A 23,526-nucleotide genomic window follows, 5' to 3' on the forward strand; every position below is an offset into this window, starting at 1 on the left:
CATTAAATTTGTCTCGTGATTTATAGCCCATCTATGTAAAAAGTTTTATAAATAGACTTTATTTATTCATTTAGTACTCCATATATGTGTCAAAATAATCGATGTGATATTTTTTTTTATGTTTACGAGTTTTACGGGGAAAAATACAGTGCCTCACTTCCCCTCCCGCATTTAAGAATGGGGTGGAGGCTCCTCCCCTAGCCCGGCCCCTCTGCCCAGCAGCCCCTGCTCGTCGCTTGCTCGGTCAGACGGTGACGTCACTTCTCTACTGCTCGCTCTCGCGCTCACTGACCTCGGGCCTCTTTGGTTTTCACTGTCATAGCATAGCATACAATTTCCGAGAATTTTTTTTTACATAATACATGGAGTATTAAACGAAATTTATTTGCAAAACTTTTTTACGGATGGGTGCAATTTTTCACGACGAATTTAATGATAGTAATTAATCAATAATTGACGATCAAATGCCTCATTAAATTCGTGTCGCGAAGTAGAACAAGACTGTGGAGTTAATTTTATAAATTATATTTATTTAATACCCTTAATTATTGGTCCAAATTTTTGTGCTATTTGTACTAAACCAAACCAAGTACCCTCACCTTCGCTCGCGCACCCGCACCCACATGGCCCGGCCTTCTCCTCCCTCGCCCTCCCTGCCCTGGCCCCACCGCCGGGGTAGAAAATATCGCAGGCCATGGCCATGGTGCTGTCTCCTCTCTCTCCTCTGGCTGGAATAGAATAGCGCGGTAAAACCTGGCCGTTGCAGTGCCCCAGGACATTGTCTCGCGCGAGGGTCTGACTCGAGAGCGCGCGTGCGATTTGCAGGCTAATCCATCATTAGGGAACCCCCCCCCCCCCCCGCATAATATAATAATATCGTTATACACGCGTCCGAGGAGGGAGGAAATTGCGAGCGTGCCACGTACCACCAGTCCACACGACCACAGCTCCCGACCTCTGCTCTGTCCGCGAGCTCTCCTTGCCCTTCCATCCATGGCGACTTGGCGAGGCTCGATGCAGGGAGGGAATGGGCCGATGGATGGTGGTGCTGGTGCTGGTGCCAAGGATTATATTACCGGCGATATAGCATTTACCAGTGAGCTCCGGTATCGATAATTGGTTGAAAATCGGTGAAAAATCGCCAAAACCGATCGGTAAAGGAACCCAAATTCAAAAAAACGAAAAATCGACAATTTATCGTCGATAATCAATGCAAACTGGACGACTTATCGCTTCGCATACTGAAAATATATTTTGGCAGTGGAAAAAATATAAAGGTTTGATAGCATTTAATTTTTTAAGTTATATATTGTATTATATTAGATAAATTACACATATATGCACAATTTTGCATTTGAAGCCAATGCCAATCTTCTCTCCATGTTCCCAAACTAAGTCCTGATTATCAGACATTCACCTGCAAGAGGGAAATCGAACCATGTCTGTGTCAAAATTATGCTACGAATAAATGATACTCACTCTTAATTTGTACCATTTAGGCATACAATATAAAGTAAAGGCATGCACCTTGTTTTCCTATTTAACATAGCATATCGTACAACAATAAACTTTTCTCCGGGACTAATATCTAAAACTGTAGCCTAGATTTTAGATCTGTGATACAACCAACCATCCAAGAAATATTGTATACCAATGTAGTATATTTGGCCAAATCGATGAGTAGAAATACAAAAAAAGCTGATCTGAACTGAAAATCATCCGATACAAATCGATAATCAACGATTTACCTCGATTATCGACGCCACAATCACAGCTCCCTCACTCCCAGCTACAACATCATCGATAATCGCCGCATATATATCGATTATCGGCCTTAATCGCACGAAAAATATTTTTCCCTAAGCAAACAATTATTGCTTTCAACATGTGACAACACTCTGGAATCAAGAGGTCTAGTTTTTTATAAAAATAAGTTCTCTACTTTTTATGAATTTTTTTAAATTTTTGAATTTTCCATTTGAGCAATGTTGAGTACTCTATCCTGCTTGTGATGAGTGAATTGTCAACCGTATGGTGTGATCGTGCGCTTGGTCTTTGGATTGCAGGTCGACGGGGAGCTGTCGTGGAGGTGCTGTGGCCGATGGACCGTGCGGTGGACGGCGGTGAAGGGCAGCTGGGACCGGAGCTCGGACCGGGTGGCAGCTGTGGCGTCCACTCCTGAATCGAGGGTGTCGCGGTGTAGGGTCGAGATGGCGGACTAGAGGGGGGTGAATAGTCCTTTCTAAAACTAATTGCGCCGGCTAACCGAAACTTATGCGGAATTGAAACTATTCGCTTAGCCAAGACTACACCCCTCTAACTATAACTCTAAGGCACCTCCAAAAAGATCCTACACAAAGCAAATGGAGTGCCAAGCTAGTAAGAGCTCTCTTAAAAAATCTAATGCCAAGACACACAAGACTAAGCACTAGTACTTCACAAACCGCGGGAGCTCCTACACAATTCTAATGAGCAAAAGCACAAAGCCAACCTAAGCTCACTAGATGCTCAAGGACAAGGATACACAATCCAAATCCAAGAGCTCAACTTGCTTAGTTACACAATCTAAGCAAGAGCAACTAATTAAGCTACACAAGCTAACTAGATACACTAGGATCTCTACTTCTAGCTACACAAGCAAGAAGTTGATTAGCAAGCTACACAAGCTAACTAATCACTAGAGAGCAACTACACAAGCACAAGATATAGAATAATGTAAATACAATGCTTGTGATTTGGAGAAAGCAAACCACCGAGAAGAGTAGACAAAGTTGACACGGTGATTTTTATCCCGAGGTTCACTTGGTTGCCACCAAGCTAATCCCCATTGAGACAAGCTCCAAGGTTGCCGCCGATCCTCTTGCTAGTGGTGACTCTCAAGTCACACTCTCCCACGTGGAGTGCTCACACCGAGCTCTAGCACATGATCCGGCCGGACCACTTGTTGCTTTTCACGTCTCGCTCAACTAGAGTTGCTCTTCGCGGCTCCCGCGGGGTGAGCACAATACCCCTCACAAACTCTTCTCCGGAGCACCGCACAAACTTCTTGCGGGCTTCAACGGAGTCTCTTGCCACCAAGCCGTCTAGGAGGTGGCAACCTCCAAGAGTAACAAGCACACCGGCTTGCAACACGATCACCTAGTGCCACTCGATGCAATCTCTCAAAGCAATCGCACTAAAATCGCTCTCTCACTCGATCGGATGAATACTATCAAGTTAGAGTGAGTAGAGGGCTCTCAAGCACTCTCACACATGGACACTAAGTCCCCAAAGTGCTCAGCACTCACAAATGGCCGGCCACACCCTCTATTTATAGAGGGAGGCCCCAAACTAGCCGTTACACTCAAATCCCACGAAAACTGAGTTTTCGCGGACTGTCCACCTCACAAAAACCGGACCGTCCGCCATTTAAAACCAACGGCTAGAACTGCAATGATTATGTGTCAGAGTCGGCCGTTAGAGCCCCGGGCGGACTGTCCGCGCCCCTGGGGCGGACTGTCCGCGGTTCAAAACTTCGAACCAACCGATTTGCAAACGTCTCTGACTAAATCTGGAAGTTACCGGCGGACTGTCCGCTCCCCAGGGGCGGACTGTCCGCAGTTCAAAATGTGAGCACACACACAAACCGCAGTGTTTCTGTCCCAGAAATTTCAGTAGGAGGCGGACCGTCCGCCCCCAAGGACCGGACGGTCCGCAGGTCATTTTGGGCACCCAAGACAGAACAACCAAGTTTCTGCGCCCGTTTCAGCTTTTAAAGGCGGACCGTCCGCCCCCATGGACCGGACGGTCCGCAGGTCATTTTGGACCACCCGCAGAGCCAAAAACGGTTCTGTTTGAGCTCAACCGAGATAACTGCGGACCGTCCGCCCCTCAAGGGCGGACCGTCCGCCCCTCAAGGGCGGACCGTCCGCGGGTCTAGTGCGGACCGTCCGCAGGTCTATTTCCAGCAGAAATGTACCTCGGTAAAACGGCCATAACTCTTAGCTCCGATGTCCAAATTAGGTGATCTTGGACTCTATGGAAAGCTAATTCAGAGGGCTACACAACCCAACTGAATACTTGATCCAAAACACAATGGATCAAAGCAGTATTCCACTCCAAGAGCCACCTAATTTCCGGAGAACACCGAAAAACCTTTCTTACTTCCCAATGTTGATCAACAACAACTCCAACTCTTTCTCCTTTGCAAATGTGCCAACACAACCACGTGAACAACACCATGTGCATGTGTGTTAGCATTTCACAATCATTTTCAAAGGATTTTCACTTGATCTCACCACGCCACTCGATCCTAGCTACATTACAATGTTAGATCGCTCAAGTGGCACTAGATGACCGATATGCAAACAAGTTTGCCCCTCTTGATAGAACGGCCATCTATCCTAAATCCGGTCATGCACTTCTCTACACAACCTTTGACCGGTGAAATGAAATGCCCTACAAATCATACCTTTGCCTTGCGCATTCCATTTCATCTTTCCAAATATTGATGCCACACAAGCACCAAACTCCATCAAGCCTTTTGATCATCTTCATGAGTCAACACTTGGCTTGATCTTCCTTGAATGATATGATCCACTCCATATCATCACATGACCTCTTTGGTCCATCGATCTTGACCTTGCTCGCTCTTCACCGTTGCCTCGGTCCATTGGCGCCAAATCTTGCCCAAGCTTCACCGCCTCGCGGTCCATCGCTTCAAAGCCTTGACTTGCCCTTCTCCATTGCAACCGGTCCATCAAGCCAAGCATTGTCTTGATCTTCTCCACTTTGGTCACATGACTCCATGTCATGTCTCATATGCAATGAGCTCCTCGATCACACTATATGAGCATAGCATCAATCCCTTAGCCATTTCTCCACCATGGCACATGTTGCTCATACTAGTGTCTTTGTGTGGACTAATTTCCTGTGTATCTCAACATAAACACTTATTAGTCCACCTAAGTTGTCACTCAATTACCAAAACCAAACAAGGGCCTTTCAATCTCCCCCTTTTTGGTAATTGATGACAACTCTACAAAGATATGGAAATTAAGCATATTCCAAGCTAGCACTTCACACATGTGTAAATAGCTAACTTGGTTTGGATTTTATGTTTCTTATCCACCATTAAGACCACTTGTAAAGATTGGATAAGCACCATAAAAATCCGACTTGGTAGTGATAACTCCCCCTACATGTGTGCTCAAGAGATTTGGTTTTAAACTCACACACATGCATAAATATGAAATTTGTGGGATTGTTATCACTACTAAGTGATGCTAAGGTATATAGCATAAACCTTTGAAGCATGATACCAATTTGAGTTGCATCATTGGAGTTCATTCCTTAGCATCAATGAGTAACTAGACATTCATCAAAAACTCAAGATACCTCATGAGATCAACAATATTAGCAAGGCTCTTGATCCATTTGTAAAAAAAATGTCTAGCTACAATCTATGCATGCTAGTTATCAAATCATCAATTAAGTTCTATGACTAGCATACATCACACACAAGCAATGCATATATAAATTTTAAAACTTATGCAAATGCAAGCAAGCACATGAATATGCACATATCAAATGCAAACAACTAAGTTCATGAGCTTGCTCCCCCTTCATGAGCTTGCTCCCCCTACTTGTGTGCTCCTCTTGTCCAAGAATATTGATCCTCCTCAATATTGCCCCTCTTGATCCATGTCCATGATCGTACTCTCATCTCATCTCTCCCTTTGTCATCCAAGGATAATTCATATCTTTGTTCATTTCTCTCCCCCTTTGTCATCAATGACCATAAAAAGGGCCGAAACCACATGAAATTGGCCATGTGAAGATCAATGGCTACCACTTGAGGTTGTACCTCTTGTACTTATAGGGTTACCACTTGAACACCCCTTGTAGGCAATCATATGAAACATTTGTGGTTTGATACAAAGAGTTGGACTTGGGTAGATGGTTGAGTCTTGAATCTTCATTTTTGATGGACACTTTCAATTTGATTGGAATTGACACCACTTGTAACAACAACATGTGGAAGCATGAAGATCACCTTGAAATGCCACATGTAGGATACTAGTAGGATCCTTGACCTTGATACTTTGTAGTGGGGCTCCTCCCCCTATGTCAAAGTGTTTTGTCAATCTACTTGAATCTTGAGCTCTTCTTGATGAGGATAGCTTTCTTGATTTGAATTGATCACTTAAAGTTGAGGATCACTTGTGGAACCAACATTATTGCACTAGATCTTCTTGAATGAATACTACTTGTATGACCATGTATATCACTTGTAGAGATACAATGATATACCTTTTGTTGAATCTAGTATCACTTGTAAAATCATGATGGACCACTTTATTGAATTTGACATTAATAACCAATTCTTGAACTAGATTGTTTCCATGAGCTTCTTTCTCTTTGACTTGATCTAGACTACTTGCCCAAATAATTCAACTCGGTTTGAACCAATGACAAGCTTCTTCACACCTCATTCAAAGGGTTATCTTGACAATGTTGAGTTAAACACTTGAAAACTCATTTTCTAGATCAACTACTTGGGTTTAATAGCTCATGAACATGTCATATGTTACCACTAGATCATATCAACCATAGAAGCAATAGTGGCATCATAAAACATTTAAAAATATTTTATTTTTCATGAATGATCACTATATGTGACTATATGCACTAATCATGTCCTTAGCATATAATGAATGCATATGTCAAGAAATTTCACCTTGCTATGTTGGAGTAGAGGATAGTCATTAGATTTCGATTTAGTTCTCCAACTAGCATCATGAAGTCCAATTATAATAGCTTGGTGAAGACAATGAATACCATCCTTCACCCATATGAAATGAATATCACTTATCATCAAATGTATTATCTTGTTGTGGTTGGCTTGCTTCATCTCTTTGATCCTTGCTTGCATGAGAGAATACCATTTGAATATACTTGAATTATCATGAATCTCTCTATATTGGGTATTGCTTGCTTTTCTTGATCTTCCAATTTTAGTACCAAAAATGTGATAAGTACACTCTACAATCAAATGGCCTTGTACCTAATACTTGTCATGCTTCTTGTCATGCTTCTAGCTCTTCTCAAAACCAAACCTAAGTTCCTCAACCACTTGTAATGATGATTCCAACTTGAGAACCTTTCAATTTAAGTGACTCAAGATCAATCCAACATTTGTCACTTTTCTGGCAGATTTTGTGCTTCTCAAAGAATACATCAAATCTCTCAAAGTACATGTTGAATTGCCACAAAAATTTGTGGAGATGTGTGGCACTAAGTCATCTAGTAGCCATAAAAAATTGAGCTTCAATGCTTTTCTAGATTGCTACCAGATTTCACATCTTCACTCATGGGTGCATGTTGAAAACTTTGTAGTTCATGATAAGTTCAGCTGTCAGGATCCTCCTTTTTGTCCATTCGCGGACTGTCCGCAATATCCTAGCGGACCGTCCGCCTTTGAATTTTCACACCGCCGCCCGACTGAAACTGCCTCTGGCAAATACTGCCCAACACAGGCGGACCGTCCGCGGTCCTTTGGCGGACTGTCCGCAGTGTATTTTTGCGGTTGAGAATTTCTCTGCAGAGCCTCTGGTGAGCAAGTCCCATGAACGGCGGACTGTCTGCCCCTTACCCGCGGACTGTCCGCAGTACCAAATTTCAGACTGTCCAGAATTTGTTCCAACTTTCTCAATTCCAACCTCAATTTGGGATCATTGCTCATATAAAAATCCAAAAATCTCAAATATTGCATGAAAACCTTCAAAAGACTCATATGAGCAAGTTTCAACAAGAATTCAAAAATAAATCGAGTAGAATCATGAAAACTCATAAATGGCTTAAAAATTCAGAAAAATGAAACAAGAAGTGCATATATGAACCAAATGCCATAAGTATTAGTTTTCAAGTCATATTTGAGAAGTCAAATGACAAGTAGCTCATTTCTCAACTTGCAAAATGATTTTCATCCAAAAACGAGATTCAACTCAAATAAATTTGCAAGCCATCAAATATTTCCAATAAATCTTCACAACTAGAAAAAGATACTTGTATGTTGTAGAACTTGGACTTCATTGTTTTGACTTGACATTGGGATGAGAATAGCACTAGGCTTCGATTACTTGACTCAATCACATGATGAACAAGATAAAACCAATTGAGTCAAGCCTCCAATGTCATTGGTACCTACACACATTTATCCACGTTTTGATGGTACCCAAACTAGGTTGGGTCCTCTCAAGTTAGGAGCAACATACTTTGGCAAAGCCTTAGTATGAATAACGGGATGTTTTGCAATAGTAACAAATGAGGTACCATTACCATCCTTTCTAAGCATAATATTTGCATCAATTGAAATAAGCTTAGAATTGTTACCTAAGGGACATGAATAAGCCATGTGTCCCCTTTCCCGGCATAAGTAGCATCTTCTCTTTTGTTGAGCCTTTTCTTTCTTACTTATTTGATGCTTCTCATTGCCTTGCTTCTCATAGTTTGCTTGAGCCTTCTTCTCAAGCTTGTTTGGGTAACCCGAAGCTTGGTGACCCAATTTTGCACAACTATAGCACTTGATGTGAGCATGTGGATTCTTATCTTGAATCATGTTCTTGCTTAACATCTTGGCATCTTGAATATGAGTTGGATGCCTTGCTCTTGCCTTGCCACCCCTTCTTGTTCTCTTTTTCATCATCTTCAAGTCATCAACTTGATCATCATGGTTGATCTTGACTTGAGGTTGGGGTGCCTTCTCTTGCTCAACTTGTGGCTTTGGTTGAGGTTCTTGTTGCTTCACCAATTGCTTGGTTGGGCACATTGAGGTGAGGTGACCCCAAGAGCGGCACTTGAAGCATTTGATATGTTTAAGCTTCTCTTCTTCCTTCTTCAACTTTAGCTTTTCTTTGTTGGGGCAACCATTTGCAAGATGTCCCATCTCATGGCATTGAAAGCACATGAAATGAGATAGCTTCATTTCTTCTTGCTTCTTCATCTTTCTATTATATTTATTTTTGCCCCATTTCTTGCCTTTGGCTTTACTCTCGATGGAACCAATGCCACTCATGTCACCGAAGCTTCTTTGATTTTTGATTATGCTTTCAAGGGTGACTTTTGATTTTGTCCATCTCTCTATCTTGTTGCTCAAATACTTCACTTGACTTTGGAGCTCTTTGTTTTCTTCTACAAGGTTAGTCTCATATTGCATAGTAGAAGAAGAACAAGCATCTATATGTGAAGTACATGGCATAGACAATAAATCATCACATGAGGTGGATACATGTTTCTTTCCTACATCACAAGGGTTAGCAACATTTTGCAATTGATCTTTTAACCCATGTGATGAGCTCTCACTAGTTTTAATTCCTTTACTAGAAAATTTGTTAGTGAGTAAAGCATGGTCTAGTACCAAATTCTCATGAGCAACACTAAGCTCCTCATGAGTCAATTTTAGCTCATCATGTGAACAACTCATGACATAAAGTAGATGCTTTTGTTGTTCACACGTGTCTTTGAGAAAAGAGTTTTCTTTTTCAAATTTGATTGTTTTGGCTAACACTTCCTCAAATAATTTGGTCAAGCTAGCATATCTACTCAAGAGCTCATCATATGAATTAAGATCAATCACATTGCAATTTGATACCTTTGTGTCACCTTGTGACATGAAGCAATGTGGAGATGGAGATGAGCTTGACATAGCAATATCATCCATACATGAGCCAACTTGATCATCAAGTATGCTTGGAGTAGAATCATAATTTGCAACACTTGAATCATCATCAATCATGTCAAGTGAACTTGTTGTAGATTGATTATCATCGTCATCACTTGACCATGAGGTGGAGCAATCTTCCACAACCACCATGTCATGGATGTGCTCATCATCCTCATGCACTTCCTCCTTGGTCTTATAATCATCATGATCATCGGAGGCCGCCCCATATTTCTCATTTAGATAACTCCAAATCTCATGGGCGGTTTCCTTGTCCATGATCTCACCAAGAATGCAATTATGCAAAGATCTAAACAAGATGTTAGTAGCTTGGATGTCTAGATCTAGGCATTTCTCTTGTGTTGGAGTTAGATTTCCTTCATCTAACACATGAGAAAAACCTACATCCACCATCCACCACATTTGAGGGCAAATAAATTTAAAATTGCATATCATCCAATTTTTCCATCGTGCAAAGTGTGTGCCATCAAAAATATGTGGACACTCAACATCTAGCCCATAAGTCGCCATCCTCTCGGGTCGGTAAGGACCACAAATGAGAGACATCGGCTCTGATACCACTTGTAGGGTCGAGATGGCGGACTAGAGGGGGGGTGAATAGTCCTTTCTAAAACTAATTGCGCCGGCTAACCTAAACTTATGCGGAATTGAAACTATTCGCTTAGCCAAGACTACACCCCTCTAACTATAACTCTAAGGCACCTCCAAAAAGATCCTACACAAAGCAAATGGAGTGCCAAGCTAGTAAGAGCTCTCTTAAAAAATCTAATGCCAAGACACACAAGACTAAGCACTAGTACTTCACAAACCGCAGGAGCTCCTACACAATTCTAATGAGCAAAAGCACAAAGCCAACCTAAGCTCACTAGATGCTCAAGGACAAGGATACACAATCCAAATCCAAGAGCTCAACTTGCTTAGTTACACAATCTAAGCAAGAGCAACTAATTAAGCTACACAAGCTAACTAGATACACTAGGATCTCTACTTCTAGCTACACAAGCAAGAAGTTGATTAGCAAGCTACACAAGCTAACTAATCACTAGAGAGCAACTACACAAGCACAAGATATAGAATAATGTAAATACAATGCTTGTGATTTGGAGAAAGCAAACCACCGAGAAGAGTAGACAAAGTTGACACGGTGATTTTTATCCCGAGGTTCACTTGGTTGCCACCAAGCTAATCCCCGTTGAGACAAGCTCCAAGGTTGCCGCCTATCCTCTTGCTAGTGGTGACTCTCAAGTCACACTCTCCCACGTGGAGTGCTCACACCGAGCTCTAGCACATGATCCGGCCGGACCACTTGTTGCTTTTCACGTCTCGCTCAACTAGAGTTGCTCTTCGCGGCTCCCGCGGGGTGAGCACAATACCCCTCACAAACTCTTCTCCGGAGCACCGCACAAACTTCTTGCGGGCTTCAACGGAGTCTCTTGCCACCAAGCCGTCTAGGAGGTGGCAACCTCCAAGAGTAACAAGCACACCGGCTTGCAACACGATCACCTAGTGCCACTCGATGCAATCTCTCAAAGCAATCGCACTAAAATCGCTCTCTCACTCGATCGGATGAATACTATCAAGTTAGAGTGAGTAGAGGGCTCTCAAGCACTCTCACACATGGACACTAAGTCCCCAAAGTGCTCAGCACTCACAAATGGCCGGCCACACCCTCTATTTATAGAGGGAGGCCCCAAACTAGCCGTTACACTCAAATCCCGCGAAAACTGAGTTTTCGCGGACTGTCCGCCTCACAAAAACCGGACCGTCCGCCATTTAAAACCAACGGCTAGAACTGCAATGATTATGTGTCAGAGTCGACCGTTAGAGCCCCGGGCGGACTGTCCGCGCCCCTGGGGCGGACTGTCCGCGGTTCAAAACTTCGAACCAACCGATTTGCAAACGTCTCTGACTAAATCTGGAAGTTACCGGCGGACTGTCCGCTCCCCAGGGGCGGACTGTCCGCAGTTCAAAATGTGAGCACACACACAAACCGCAGTGTTTCTGTCCCAGAAATTTCAGTAGGAGGCGGACCGTCCGCCCCCAAGGACCGGACGGTCCGCAGGTCAGTTTGGGCACCCAAGACAGAACAACCAAGTTTCTGCGCCCGTTTCAGCTTTTAAAGGCGGACCGTCCGCCCCCATGGACCGGACGGTCCGCAGGTCATTTTGGACCACCCGCAGAGCCAAAAACGGTTCTGTTTGAGCTCAACCGAGATAACTGCGGACCGTCCGCCCCTCAAGGGCGGACCGTCCGCCCCTCAAGGGCGGACCGTCCGCGGGTCTAGTGCGGACCGTCCGCAGGTCTATTTCCAGCAGAAATGTACCTCGGTAAAACGGCCATAACTCTTAGCTCCGATGTCCAAATTAGGTGATCTTGGACTCTATGGAAAGCTAATTCAGAGGGCTACACAACCCAACTGAATACTTGATCCAAAACACAATGGATCAAAGCAGTATTCCACTCCAAGAGCCACCTAATTTCCGGAGAACACCGAAAAACCTTTCTTACTTCCCAATGTTGATCAACAACAACTCCAACTCTTTCTCCTTTGCAAATGTGCCAACACAATCACGTGAACAACACCATGTGCATGTGTGTTAGCATTTCACAATCATTTTCAAAGGATTTTCACTTGATCTCACCACGCCACTCGATCCTAGCTACATTACAATGTTAGATCGCTCAAGTGGCACTAGATGACCGATATGCAAACAAGTTTGCCCCTCTTGATAGAACGGCCATCTATCCTAAATCCGGTCATGCACTTCTCTACACAACCTTTGACCGGTGAAATGAAATGCCCTACAAGTCATACCTTTGCCTTGCGCATTCCATTTCATCTTTCCAAATATTGATGCCACACAAGCACCAAACTCCATTAAGCCTTTTGATCATCTTCATGAGTCAACACTTGGCTTGATCTTCCTTGAATGATATGATCCACTCCATATCATCACATGACCTCTTTGGTCCATCGATCTTGACCTTGCTCGCTCTTCACCGTTGCCTCGGTCCATTGGCGCCAAATCTTGCCCAAGCTTCACCGCCTCGCGGTCCATCGCTTCAAAGCCTTGACTTGCCCTTCTCCACTTTGGTCACATGACTCCATGTCATGTCTCATATGCAATGAGCTCCTCGATCACACTATATGAGCATAGCATCAATCCCTTAGCCATTTCTCCACCATGGCACATGTTGCTCATACTAGTGTCTTTGTGTGGACTAATTTCCTGTGTATCTCAACATAAACACTTATTAGTCCACCTAAGTTGTCACTCAATTACCAAAACCAAACAAGGGCCTTTCACGCGGGGATTCTAGGGGTACCCACAGCTGGGTGGCGGAACGCACCCGCCTATTCCCAATGAGGGAGTACTCGGGGAAGTACTAGGCGATGGGGCTAGATCTACGCTGAGAAAGGGGACTCAAGAACACACGATTTAGAGTGGTTCGGACCGCCGGAGCGTAATACCCTACGTCCACTGTGAGATGTATTGTTCTTGGTTGTGTGTATGAACCTATCCTCTGCTGGCCTTGGCTCTTGCTCAGCCTGAGGTTTTCTAACGGCGTCCCCCCCTTTTATAGATCAAGGGGGAGCGGATACATAGGGCGTTGATGCCCCGACAGGTGGGCCCAACGTGACTGTGGCTACAGTGGTAGCGAATCTTTACTGCTGCTCTCCTGACTCAGGGGGGTCTTTTCTTGTCCCGTCAACTAGGCGCCCGTTGGAGTAGCGTAGCTTGCGGCGTGGCCTGCTGAGGCTATTATGTAGCGTCATAATGGGCGAAGCTGAGCCGTCGTATCCATCTGGCAGACGCAGTATGGGCGGCGCCAGCGGCTCCACTGCCTTGGTAATACGCGATCAATAGTATCCCCTGGTCAATGAAACGCCTCAGCTTCTGTCATATCAATGCAGACGTTCACCTACCGCAATAAATGCAATGGTGGGTGAACGTTGGTATGGAAACCCAAACGGCCATGTCTTGCAGACACGTGGCGGCCCCGGACCACCCCGACGCGGGGCGTCGATCTCTTCCCTTAGCGAGGGGTCCGGTTATTATACAGGGGGTCCGGGACCCCATGAGGGGTCCGGGACCCTGCGGGGGTCCGGTCTCCTCGGGGAGGTCCGGAGCCCCGACTGCTTGCGCACGAGTTCCTGCCTTTTCCGGGACACGTGGTGTCTCCGGACCTTTCCCAACTGAGGAACGGCCCAGGCCGCTGCTGGGAGAACAGGATTCCGGACCGCAAGGGTCCGGCTGTTTGGATGTAATTAAGGATAACTACAAGATCCTTGCCTAGACACAGCAAGAGGGGGTACCCCAGTCCTGGGGTACCGACAGAGGGCGTAAGCGGCGATGAAAGGCGAGTTTCTTGGTTTGCGCCACAAAACCAAGGAGGCGGACGCGGTTGAAGACGCCAAGTCGTGGAGGCACGGGCGTCGGTCTCGGGACTGACGGAGGTGACGGGCGTCGACGGCGTCTAGGGCCTCAATTGCGGGCGAGGAGGTGACGGGCGTCGGGCGGCGTCTAGGGCCGTCAGAAGGCCGAGGCGGGAACGACGTCTAGGGCCACGGCGTGGAGGCGGGAATCTTCCCACGCGTGAGGTTTTGACGGTTTTCTCAAAATCGGCCACCTACCCGGGTTTCGCGGACCCTCCAAAACCGCGGACTGAATTTTCATCAAGATGGCGGCATCGTGGAGAAGACTTCGTTCCGAAGAAAGAACCTCGGCTGTCGGATGAGATCGTGTACAGGGGGTGCTGCAGGCCAACCGGTCTGACCGGTCCAGCGTACCGGTCTGACCGGTCCCGCGGGTATAAATACCCCTTCACTTGTGTTAGGTTGAGGGCGGCTTTTGTATTCTGTTCGTGGACTCATTAATTCTCCAGGCCGCTGCCCCTGTGTCTCCCTCCCTCTGTTCTTCTCTTTAGAGTAGAATTAGTCCATGGATTTGTGAGAGTTTGTATTGGATTTGATTGGGAAAGGAGGCCCCATCCTCCTTGTGCCCTCTGGGCTTTTGAATCAATCCAATCCCCTAGTTTTTGTGCCCTTGTGTGATGGATTTCGATTTTCGTTTTTGGTGCACATGATTGCTAGGTTTCTACGAGCTCTTTGTTGTGATTCTCGTGCTTCTGATCCTGTCCCAAACCCTCTGGAATCACGAGCTCTTTTGAATTAGATTTCTTGAGTTTTTGAGAAAACCCCAATCCTTCTTGATCTCCCCTCGAATTCTCGAGATTCTTTGATCTTTAGGACGATATCTCTTGGGGATATGTTCACGGGGTAGGGGCGAAGCAATCCCCCAAGTTTCATCGATTTTCGTGGTCGTTTGGTTGAGATTCATCGTTTGAATCCAAGTTTTCGGGGGTTTTCTGAGTGCCACCGATCAGACCGGTAGGCAAGACCGGTCAGACCGGTCTGCAAGTTTTTGAACAAGCTGCGACCGGTTAGACCGGTCCAGTGAACCGGTCAAACCGGTCCAGGCAGATCAGTTCTGCAGCTTTCCCGATTCGCTTCCGATTTGCTTCGTGGTTTCGCTCGCTCGTTCGAGGTCTTTTGTGTTGGTTTAGCTTTTTCATAGCTATTCGAAACTCTGGTCAGAACGCTTGAGGGTTTGGGTGATTTTCGGGATATAGGCCGACGGTTTAAATTTCGAAGAAATTTTGATCGGCTCCCATTCACCCCCCTCTGGTCGCCGGCTTCGGACCCTCACCATTGAAATCCACCGAAATTCCAGTCGGTTTACATTTTCAGCTAGCATCGATAACGATAAATTTCGATAATCGCGATTATCGAGCGGTTTTGTATTCTAGGGCTGGTGCATGGCAAACCCCGTCAGAGGAGAGCGGAGGAGCGGCGAGGGCCGAGGGGTGACGTGGTCCTTGGCTCGCCGCCGTGTCTGTCTCCGCGTGTGCGCGCGCGCGCGTGATGGGAGGGAGGCCTGCGCCTGCGCCTGCACGTCGGCGTCGGAGTTTGGGCTCCCGCAGCAAAAAAAACCAAAAGTATACCGCTGCCTGTATCGAAAAAGCGAGGCCTAGGAGGGAGCACGGAGCACCACGGTCCAGGGAACAAACAATTTATATATATATTACTGTTGTTCTAATGTTTTGGCCTTGGATCGGTCTCGGAGATTCTATGAACAGTGTGCGCAAGTTTTCCCTTAAAAGAATTTCGCATGTGTGGAGTACTAAATGAAGTCTATTTGTGAAAAAATTTTAGGGATGAGTGTAATTTTTCGCGACGAATCTAATGACGGTAATTAATTGATGATTGACTACAGTGACGCTACAGTAACTAAAGATCTCATTAGATTATTCAGGATTCAGAGCGCAAGATTCTAAAGTTGGTTTTGTGAATTGACTTTGTTTGACACCTTAATTAGCGGTCAAAATTGATAAAATTTCTAGTCCAGATTTTTCTAGTTCAAATCAAACAGGGTCTTTCTTCCCCTTAAGCATTTTTCAGTCTACCTTCCTTCCCGTGAAGAAAAACACGCTTGCAACACCAAGCCAACCAGCCGAACAGAGTGATAGCCGCATCTGCCTTACTAAGCTCCAGGCTTTATGCTCGCACTGTAGATAAAAAGATGTGCTAGTACAGTACTACTAGCACTACCATTTATATTTAGGTAGGGTCTTACTTCTGCTAAACGTATACTCCTTGCACGGTATACCAAGATTTTCTAGCCAGTGAGCAGCCAGCCAACCATCTTGTGCCCGCCCTATCTTCTTCAGACTCACTCATGTGCCATCGTCCTTGGGCAAAACCGTACCCGATACCGCGGCAAAGCATTTACAGGGAGCACCAAGACAAGCCAACAAGGCAGCAACAGCCATGGCGCTCTCGAGTTACAGCAATTTCCATAAATTGCATGTACGTAGCTGCATACAACATGTACACGACTTATTCGACAGTACGCGCGCTACGCAGCCATGCAATGCAATGCAAGGTCCTCCACACCGCACGACGGCAACAGTAGTGAACAGGATGCGCGTACGCCGGGGGATACTAACGTGGGCCCACGTGTCGGCCGCGGAAACAGTAGCCATGCCTCGCAGCTCACTGTTTTGGTGCAGTGACCTTTGCTGCTTTGCATGGAGGGAGCTGGTGGCCGACGCGGACGTTTAATACCGAGAGGGGGAGATGAGGGAAGGGACAGCCGGGGGGTGCTCCAGCGAGGCCGAGGAGGAGGGGGAAGAAAGCCAAAAGGGGACGGAGGAATTGAAAGCTAGGAGGAGACAGAAAAGCCAGCGAACAGCGACGCGACGGCGACCTCCGCTTCGCTCGCCCCCGTCTCCGGTGGCGCCCGCCGTACGAACACGACGCCGCTGCTGCGCGTAATCGTACTGTACTGAAGATCTTTGCTTCACGCTACTGAGGTGAAGGTGCAGGCAGGGGGGGCTCAGTTCAGGCAGGCCTCATGACTCGTGGCTGGGCAAGCTGGCTGCCACTGCTCGCCCAGCCCAGCAAGTATCTGCATCGTATCGTACGTATCCATGGTGCCTCGGAGATCGATCTCCCGACGCATCTGCTGCGCCCGCCGGTGAACGCGCCGTAAACTGAAGCCGGACGCGATCCGCGCCGCTGTACTGCGCTGAACCGTAGATCCTCAGCAGCAGCTGGCCCCGGCTACCTTGCGCTGCGAAAGATCCACGCCGCTGTACTGCGCTGAACCGTAGAGATGCACACGCGCACTTGAGTTTCGGGTAAGAATTCGATGCGGGTAACTGTTCCCTCCAGTTTTTTTGAAGCGGATAACAACTACTGTCTCCTCCAGTGAAGGGGTTGCCAGGTGTACTACAACCCTAGGCTCCAGGGAAGCACAGAACCATGCCATTTCGCTCCACTCCAATGCATGCGTGCGTGCATGCGCAAAGGCGACTAGGCGAGGCCGTGACGGCCTAGGAATGAAGTGGATGAGGCCGGCATGGAATTGGGCGCCGCGCCGGCCGCACTGCTCCAGCACTGGCGCCAGTGCCGGCAGCGCGCCACAGCGGCGTGCCGGCGACGGCGCGGGCGATCCAAAATTCCAAACTCCTTGATCAGCCAGGCGCTCCCCTCCTGCACTGCAGCAGCCTCGACCTGCATCGATGGGCAGTGCCGCTGCTCCCTCCAACGGGTAAAAGGGCGCAGCGGCGGCAGGGCCCCCCTGGACCCTCGGCGGCGGCAGTAGCTGTTGCCCTTGCCCGTGGCCTCGCGCCGCGCAGCCACCGCCCCCCTTTGCGCGTGCACTGGCCTGCCCCTCCCGGCTCCCGGGGCGGTGAAAGCCGACGGAGGGGAGGGTAAAAGCGAGCGAGAGAGGGACGTGCAGGGTGCAGCCAGCCGTAGGGCGAGGGCCCGGGACAGCACCCAACACAAGAGCAGCGAGTGAGTTCGCGCTGGATTTCAGGGCTCGCCCTTGGCGTCTCCCCGTTGGCCGCGCGCGCGCACGAGAAGGCGCTATGGTTCTGTGTGAGAACCGTCCAATTTGCACTCGGTTTAGGTGAAATTATTTATTAATATTTTAAATTGAGGGCTAGCACGTGTCCGTCTCTCGACACGCCACGCGCTAATCCACACTTTAGAGGCACTTAATCAACACAAATCACCTAGAACGAGAGCAAACCCGGTAAAATATTAACTTTGTTCTAAGAATTTGGATATCTACATCCATCCTCTGCTGGGAGGGAGTCGGGAGAGAGGGCAGGTTGCAGCGTGAGAGTGGTTAACGTGCCTGGGTCCTGCTCGAAAGACGCAACAGCATGCCTGCATCCTGCGCGAAGCTAGTACTCGTACTACTCCATTGGCGGGCAGTCCCGTCCGTGCTGTTCCAGAGCCGATGGAACGGATTGCTGAGGTTGTGGGATGTCGTGCTTGGATCCCCTCTGAATCTGATCCGTGATCTCTCGCTTGGCGCCGATCAGATGTGACCGAGGGTCTCGGCTTCGCAGAGGACAACAACCACTGATACGAAGGATCATGGCTTGGATCCCCCGAAATTTACTGTAGCGCGGGTTAAAACACTGTAGCATACTGTAGTCGTTTGTTTGTGGAAGATATTGTCCTGCCATGACCTAACTAGGCTCAAAAGATTCGTCTCGCAACGTACATCAAAACTATGCAATTAGTTTTTTTATTTACCTACATTTAGTAATTCATGTATAGGTTATTTGCTACATTTAATGTTTTGATGTGATGGAGATGTGATGTTTTTGTGGGGTTTTTGGGGGAACTAAACAGGGCCCATGATGGATAACGTCTCGTCTCGATCTCGGTTCAAGGGTGTGCTTGTCGTTTTTTTTTTGATCAGGTGTTCTTGTCGGTGATGCCGTTTCCTCTCGCTGGAATGCTGGGCACTTTGGTCTTAAAAAACACCGTACGCCAATACCTGCACAATTGCCGGTGAAGTGCGCTTGTTTTTTCCTTTTTTTTTGTTTACCGTATCGTATAACACTGCTCGTGTTCAATCAGGTAGTACTAAAACATTTTGCGGTAATATCAGACGTGTTCGCACGCAATCGTCGATCAGAGAGACAGCAAGTACCGCGAGGTCGCCCACACAGTAGTAGCGTGTCCGCAGCCTGAAGTGAGCAGCAGAGCAGCTACACAGTGAGCTCAGCGCCGAACAGTGGCAGCGCCCTGCCCAGTGCCCACATGGAGATGCAGTTGCCACACGCAACACGTGCAGCTCTACTCCGTAGGCACCCGCAGCATTCATACGGATGGCACGCTCGCAGCGGCAGGAGCGTGGGCGCCCCAGCGAGTCTGCGACGGCGATGTTGGGAGCGTGTGTGTAGGCTACGGTTTTTGGTGTTTTCCAGGACTCCTAGTAGACCCTGTTCTAACGAATTTTTTGGAGCTGGTTGGCCAAGCAGAGAATCACTGCAAGAGGAGTACAGTACAGTAGATTGGAGTCCTGGCGATTATAAGAAAGAAAAACTGCAATCCACACGCTGTCATTTTGAAAGGCAAGAACGTGCTAGCATCACTACGGGCGGTGGTAATCTGTTCCCCATTTTGGACCTTGAAAACGTATCTACGTGGAATTGTTACATAGAAACCGTGAGAAATGCCACCCAATTCTTGGAGCAATGCGAAGCAAGTTTCGCTGGCCTAGGCCGTAGCCCTTCCCATCCGTGACAGCTGACGCCGCGTCTGCCTCCAGCGCCCTGTAGCAAGCAAACCAAAAGTACTCGAGAGAGATCTCTCGGCCGGCCAGGTACACCGCGCCTTTTTACGCTTTATCTACTGGTGCTGTTGCCATGCTCAGGTCTTTTCGACACAGTTACGACGTGCAGGTGCAGCACCGCTGGCATCGCAGGGCCGCGGTACAAGCAAAGAAACCGACGCCCCCCCCCCCCCCCCTGCTGCCTGCGCTGCACGAACCAGGCGTGGCGTGGCGTGGCGCGATCGACCGAGCGGTCGGTCACTCATGGCCGGCCGGCGCACCCGCCCCGTCGAACACGTCGACTGGACTCGCCTCGTGTGTGATTGCAACAGCACGGCAGCGTCAGCGGCAGAGGGGACTGGAGGAAGGATGCGACGACAAGCGCACGACGCGTCCGTGGAGTGGCCGGGTCGACGGGACAGCGGCGGCGGCGGCGGCGACATGCGGACGCGGCGGGACGGCGACGCGCGCCCCTGTCGCGTGCGTGCAGGCCGGTGAGGTCACGGACACGGAGGAAGGCAGTGCATGTGGGCGCTGTGTCCTTGTGCCGGCCGGGTGGTAGGAGGCTAGGAGCACGCCGGCCGTAGCAGGAGTAGGAAGGTGCTATGTGGGGAGCTGGTCGGGGCTAGCATTGAGAGTTCGAGGCGCACTGTTGCGTGCGGTGCTAGTATACTACACGAGTAGCAGATAGGCTTTGTGGTTTGTGCACGCAGGCGTGCCGGACGGCGAGCGCGTCGGCGTCGCCGTTGCTCTCGTTCCTCTCCCTTTCGATGCGCGACGCGACGGGCGGGCGTTCGCGATTGGGCGGCGGGCGGCCCCCGGCGACGTCATGATGCGGTCAAATCCAATCCAACCGGCAACCGTCGAGGAGCGCGCCAGCCAGGCCGCCACCGCTAGCTTTTCCAAAGGCGACTGGCGAGGCGGGCAGCCCGCAGGCACGGCTAGGGCCCTGGTTGGTTTGGTGTAGCATGAGTAGCACAAAAATTTTGACTAATAATTAGGGATACTAAATAAAGGTAATTTACAAAACTAACTCAACAACCCTGCACTACTTCGCGAGACGAACCTAATGAGGCCTGTGACCGCACGATTAGAGGATGGTTACTGTAGCATCACTGTAGCCAATCATCGATTAATTACTATCATTAGATTCGTCGTGAAAAGTTACACCCATCCGTGAAAAGGTTTTTCAAATAAACTTCGTTTAGTACTCCATGCATTAAAGATTCTTTTTTTGGGAATTGTGTGTGCTACTTATGGCCGTGTTTGGTTAGATTTCGTGGAATTACTGTAGCACGTTTGACCGCTAATTTAGAGTATCAAATGAAGTCTAATTACAAAACCACCTCCATAATCCCCGTGTAAATCGCGAGACGAATCTAATGAGGCCTTTGACCGCGTGATTAGAGAATGGTTACTGTAGCATCACTTTAACAAATCAGCAATTAATTACCGTCATTAGATTCGTCTCGAAAAGTTACACACATTCCTAAAAAAATTTTACAAACAGACTTCATTTAGTACTCCATGCATGCGAGATTCTCTTCTCGAAAAACGTGCGTGGAAAAAACCAAACACGGCCATGCTATGCAACCAAACAGGGCCTAGGCAGGGATGCACTCCGGGGGCATGCTTGCTTTTGGCCAGCATCATGGCTGCAGGTTGCCGGCGTTAAAAGGCGGGCGCGTTCATGATCGCCGGCGAGGCGGTGACGCAAGCAATATTCGGGGGCCCCGGGGCCGCCGATCGCCCGGGTCGGGGGAGGAGGCGGTGGATGATGGATCGGTTGGCACCGGGTCACATGTCAGGCGGTCGAAGCAGGGCTGGCATCCCGGTGAGCAAAAGAAACCGCAAGGGCCACCGGGAAGCTGGCCGGCGTTTTGGGCTTCGAAGCGAGTGGGCGCCCTGGCAAGCCGGGCCAACCACGAAACCTAATTTGACGAAGCCCAAAAAAGATCTCCCATCAGATGAGCACTGAGCAGCCCGGCAGCGTACCAAGCACAGCAAGGAAATGAACCGCGTAAAAGCCAGTGTGACTGTGTGAGCACGACTTCAGGCCATTTTCATCGCGATTCATCTCATTGGATCACTACACTTTTTTAATGACGATACTGTTGCAGCTAAGCAAAAAAAGCAATTATATTTGAAACAAAGCATAGTACTATAGTACGAGATAACTGGATCATATTACCTGACACGAGAGCATGTGAGGTGCCTCAACATGCATATCTCCTGCTTGAAACCCACCCAAATGACACCCCAAAAAGAAAAAAAAATCCCAAACGCAACACCAAGACAGAAGCCCCATAGTGAACGGCAACGGCTGGACGCTACACATTCAGGTGGCAAAAGTCCCCTCACTGACGAACCAACCAATCACGAGCTATCACCGTCGTCATCCTCGTCGCTCTGGACGTAGCTACTGTAGTCCGGGTCGTCATCTTCATCAGCATCGTCAGCAGGTGTGATGTCGATGTTGATCGTGAGGACGATGCCTGCGGCGGCGTCCGGCCCGTCAGAAGCCTTGGGCACAAAACAGACGTACTTCTCCGGCGGCCAACCAGCATACCACAAGGGCCATACATTGCCAACCGCCGCAGTGATGCGATGGCGCGGCGAGCACGAGAAGGACACCGAGCACCCAGTGATGTTGATGTACTGAACGCGGACGAGGGAGACGGCGTACCCGTGCGGCTCTGCCGCCGGCTGCGCGCTCAAAAGGAAGAGCTGCCCGTCGTCCTTGCAGCGGAAACGTGGGAGCCCGGTTCGGCGACGCGGAGATCGAAGGGCGCCCAGTATCCGAACGTCGTCGACGGCCACTTGTGGTGGCCGGCGAGGTGGTCCAGTAGCTCCTCCTGCGGACCCGCAAAGCGGCAGCCGGGCTCCGGGCATTCGCACGGCGCGTAAGGACAAATCAACCGGTGGGGCGCGCAGTCGCGGCCGTAGGCGGTCTTCACGGCGCACCCGGCGCCGCAGTCGACGAGGATGGACTGGACGGCGCGCTCCATGACGTGGCTGCGCGCGAGGGCGCCGGAACATTCAGAGCACTTGCCTTCAGGCAGCTCGTCGCGGCAGGACGAGCACAAGAAGTGCCCATCGGAACACTAGAAGGAAACGGAAACACACGGTGCAAAGGAAACATTAGGATTTACTTGAAGAACAGTAAGGCAATAGCAAGTTCATCGACGACGACCGATCAAGCAAACGCTTCTTTCTTCCATTGTCAAATGAATCTAAATCTATACACACGCATCGCAATATATTGGAGGAGCGGTTTACCAGGAATATCGGAAGCCAGAGGGGCCGGCCGCACGCGTCACAACTGAAGGCCTCCGGCTCTATGCTGCACTTGAGTCTCTTGGCGCTGCTCCCTCCCTCTTCCAGAGCACCTTCCCTTCTCTTGCCAGTGATGCCATCTCCCTCCATGGATCGCCCTCCGAATCTGTTGGCCCTGGGGGCCGTTATTGGGCGGGCGTTCGCCGCAACATGCTACTAGCGAACGAAAGTTGCAAACAGTTAGCAACGCACATGCATAAAGATTAGCTAGTAGTGTTCTCGTTTCCGCATTCCCATGTCAAGCTTCTCTGGATTGTTTTTGCGCATCCTTAGGTAGCAACGGTGCTTTGATCTTAGCACAAAAATGATTTTGGCGTGTATTTT

General features: G+C 48.5%; 1 protein-coding gene across 1 annotated transcript; it reads right to left on the bottom strand.

Annotated features, from left to right (window-relative positions):
* Nucleotides 1–22,242: 22,242 nt before the first annotated feature.
* Nucleotides 22,243–23,292, bottom strand: LOC120709648 (E3 ubiquitin-protein ligase SINA-like 2). Its single transcript, XM_039995322.1, has 3 exons — nucleotides 23,146–23,292; nucleotides 22,620–22,970; nucleotides 22,243–22,572 (listed from the first exon to the last, which is right to left on the bottom strand). Exons 1-3 carry the CDS (start codon nucleotides 23,290–23,292, stop codon nucleotides 22,243–22,245), a joined length of 828 nt encoding a protein of 275 aa, XP_039851256.1.
* Nucleotides 23,293–23,526: the final 234 nt, after the last annotated feature.

The sequence above is a fragment of the Panicum virgatum genome, chromosome 5K (assembly GCF_016808335.1).
Source record: "Panicum virgatum strain AP13 chromosome 5K, P.virgatum_v5, whole genome shotgun sequence".
NCBI classification, from domain to species: domain Eukaryota; kingdom Viridiplantae; phylum Streptophyta; class Magnoliopsida; order Poales; family Poaceae; genus Panicum; species Panicum virgatum.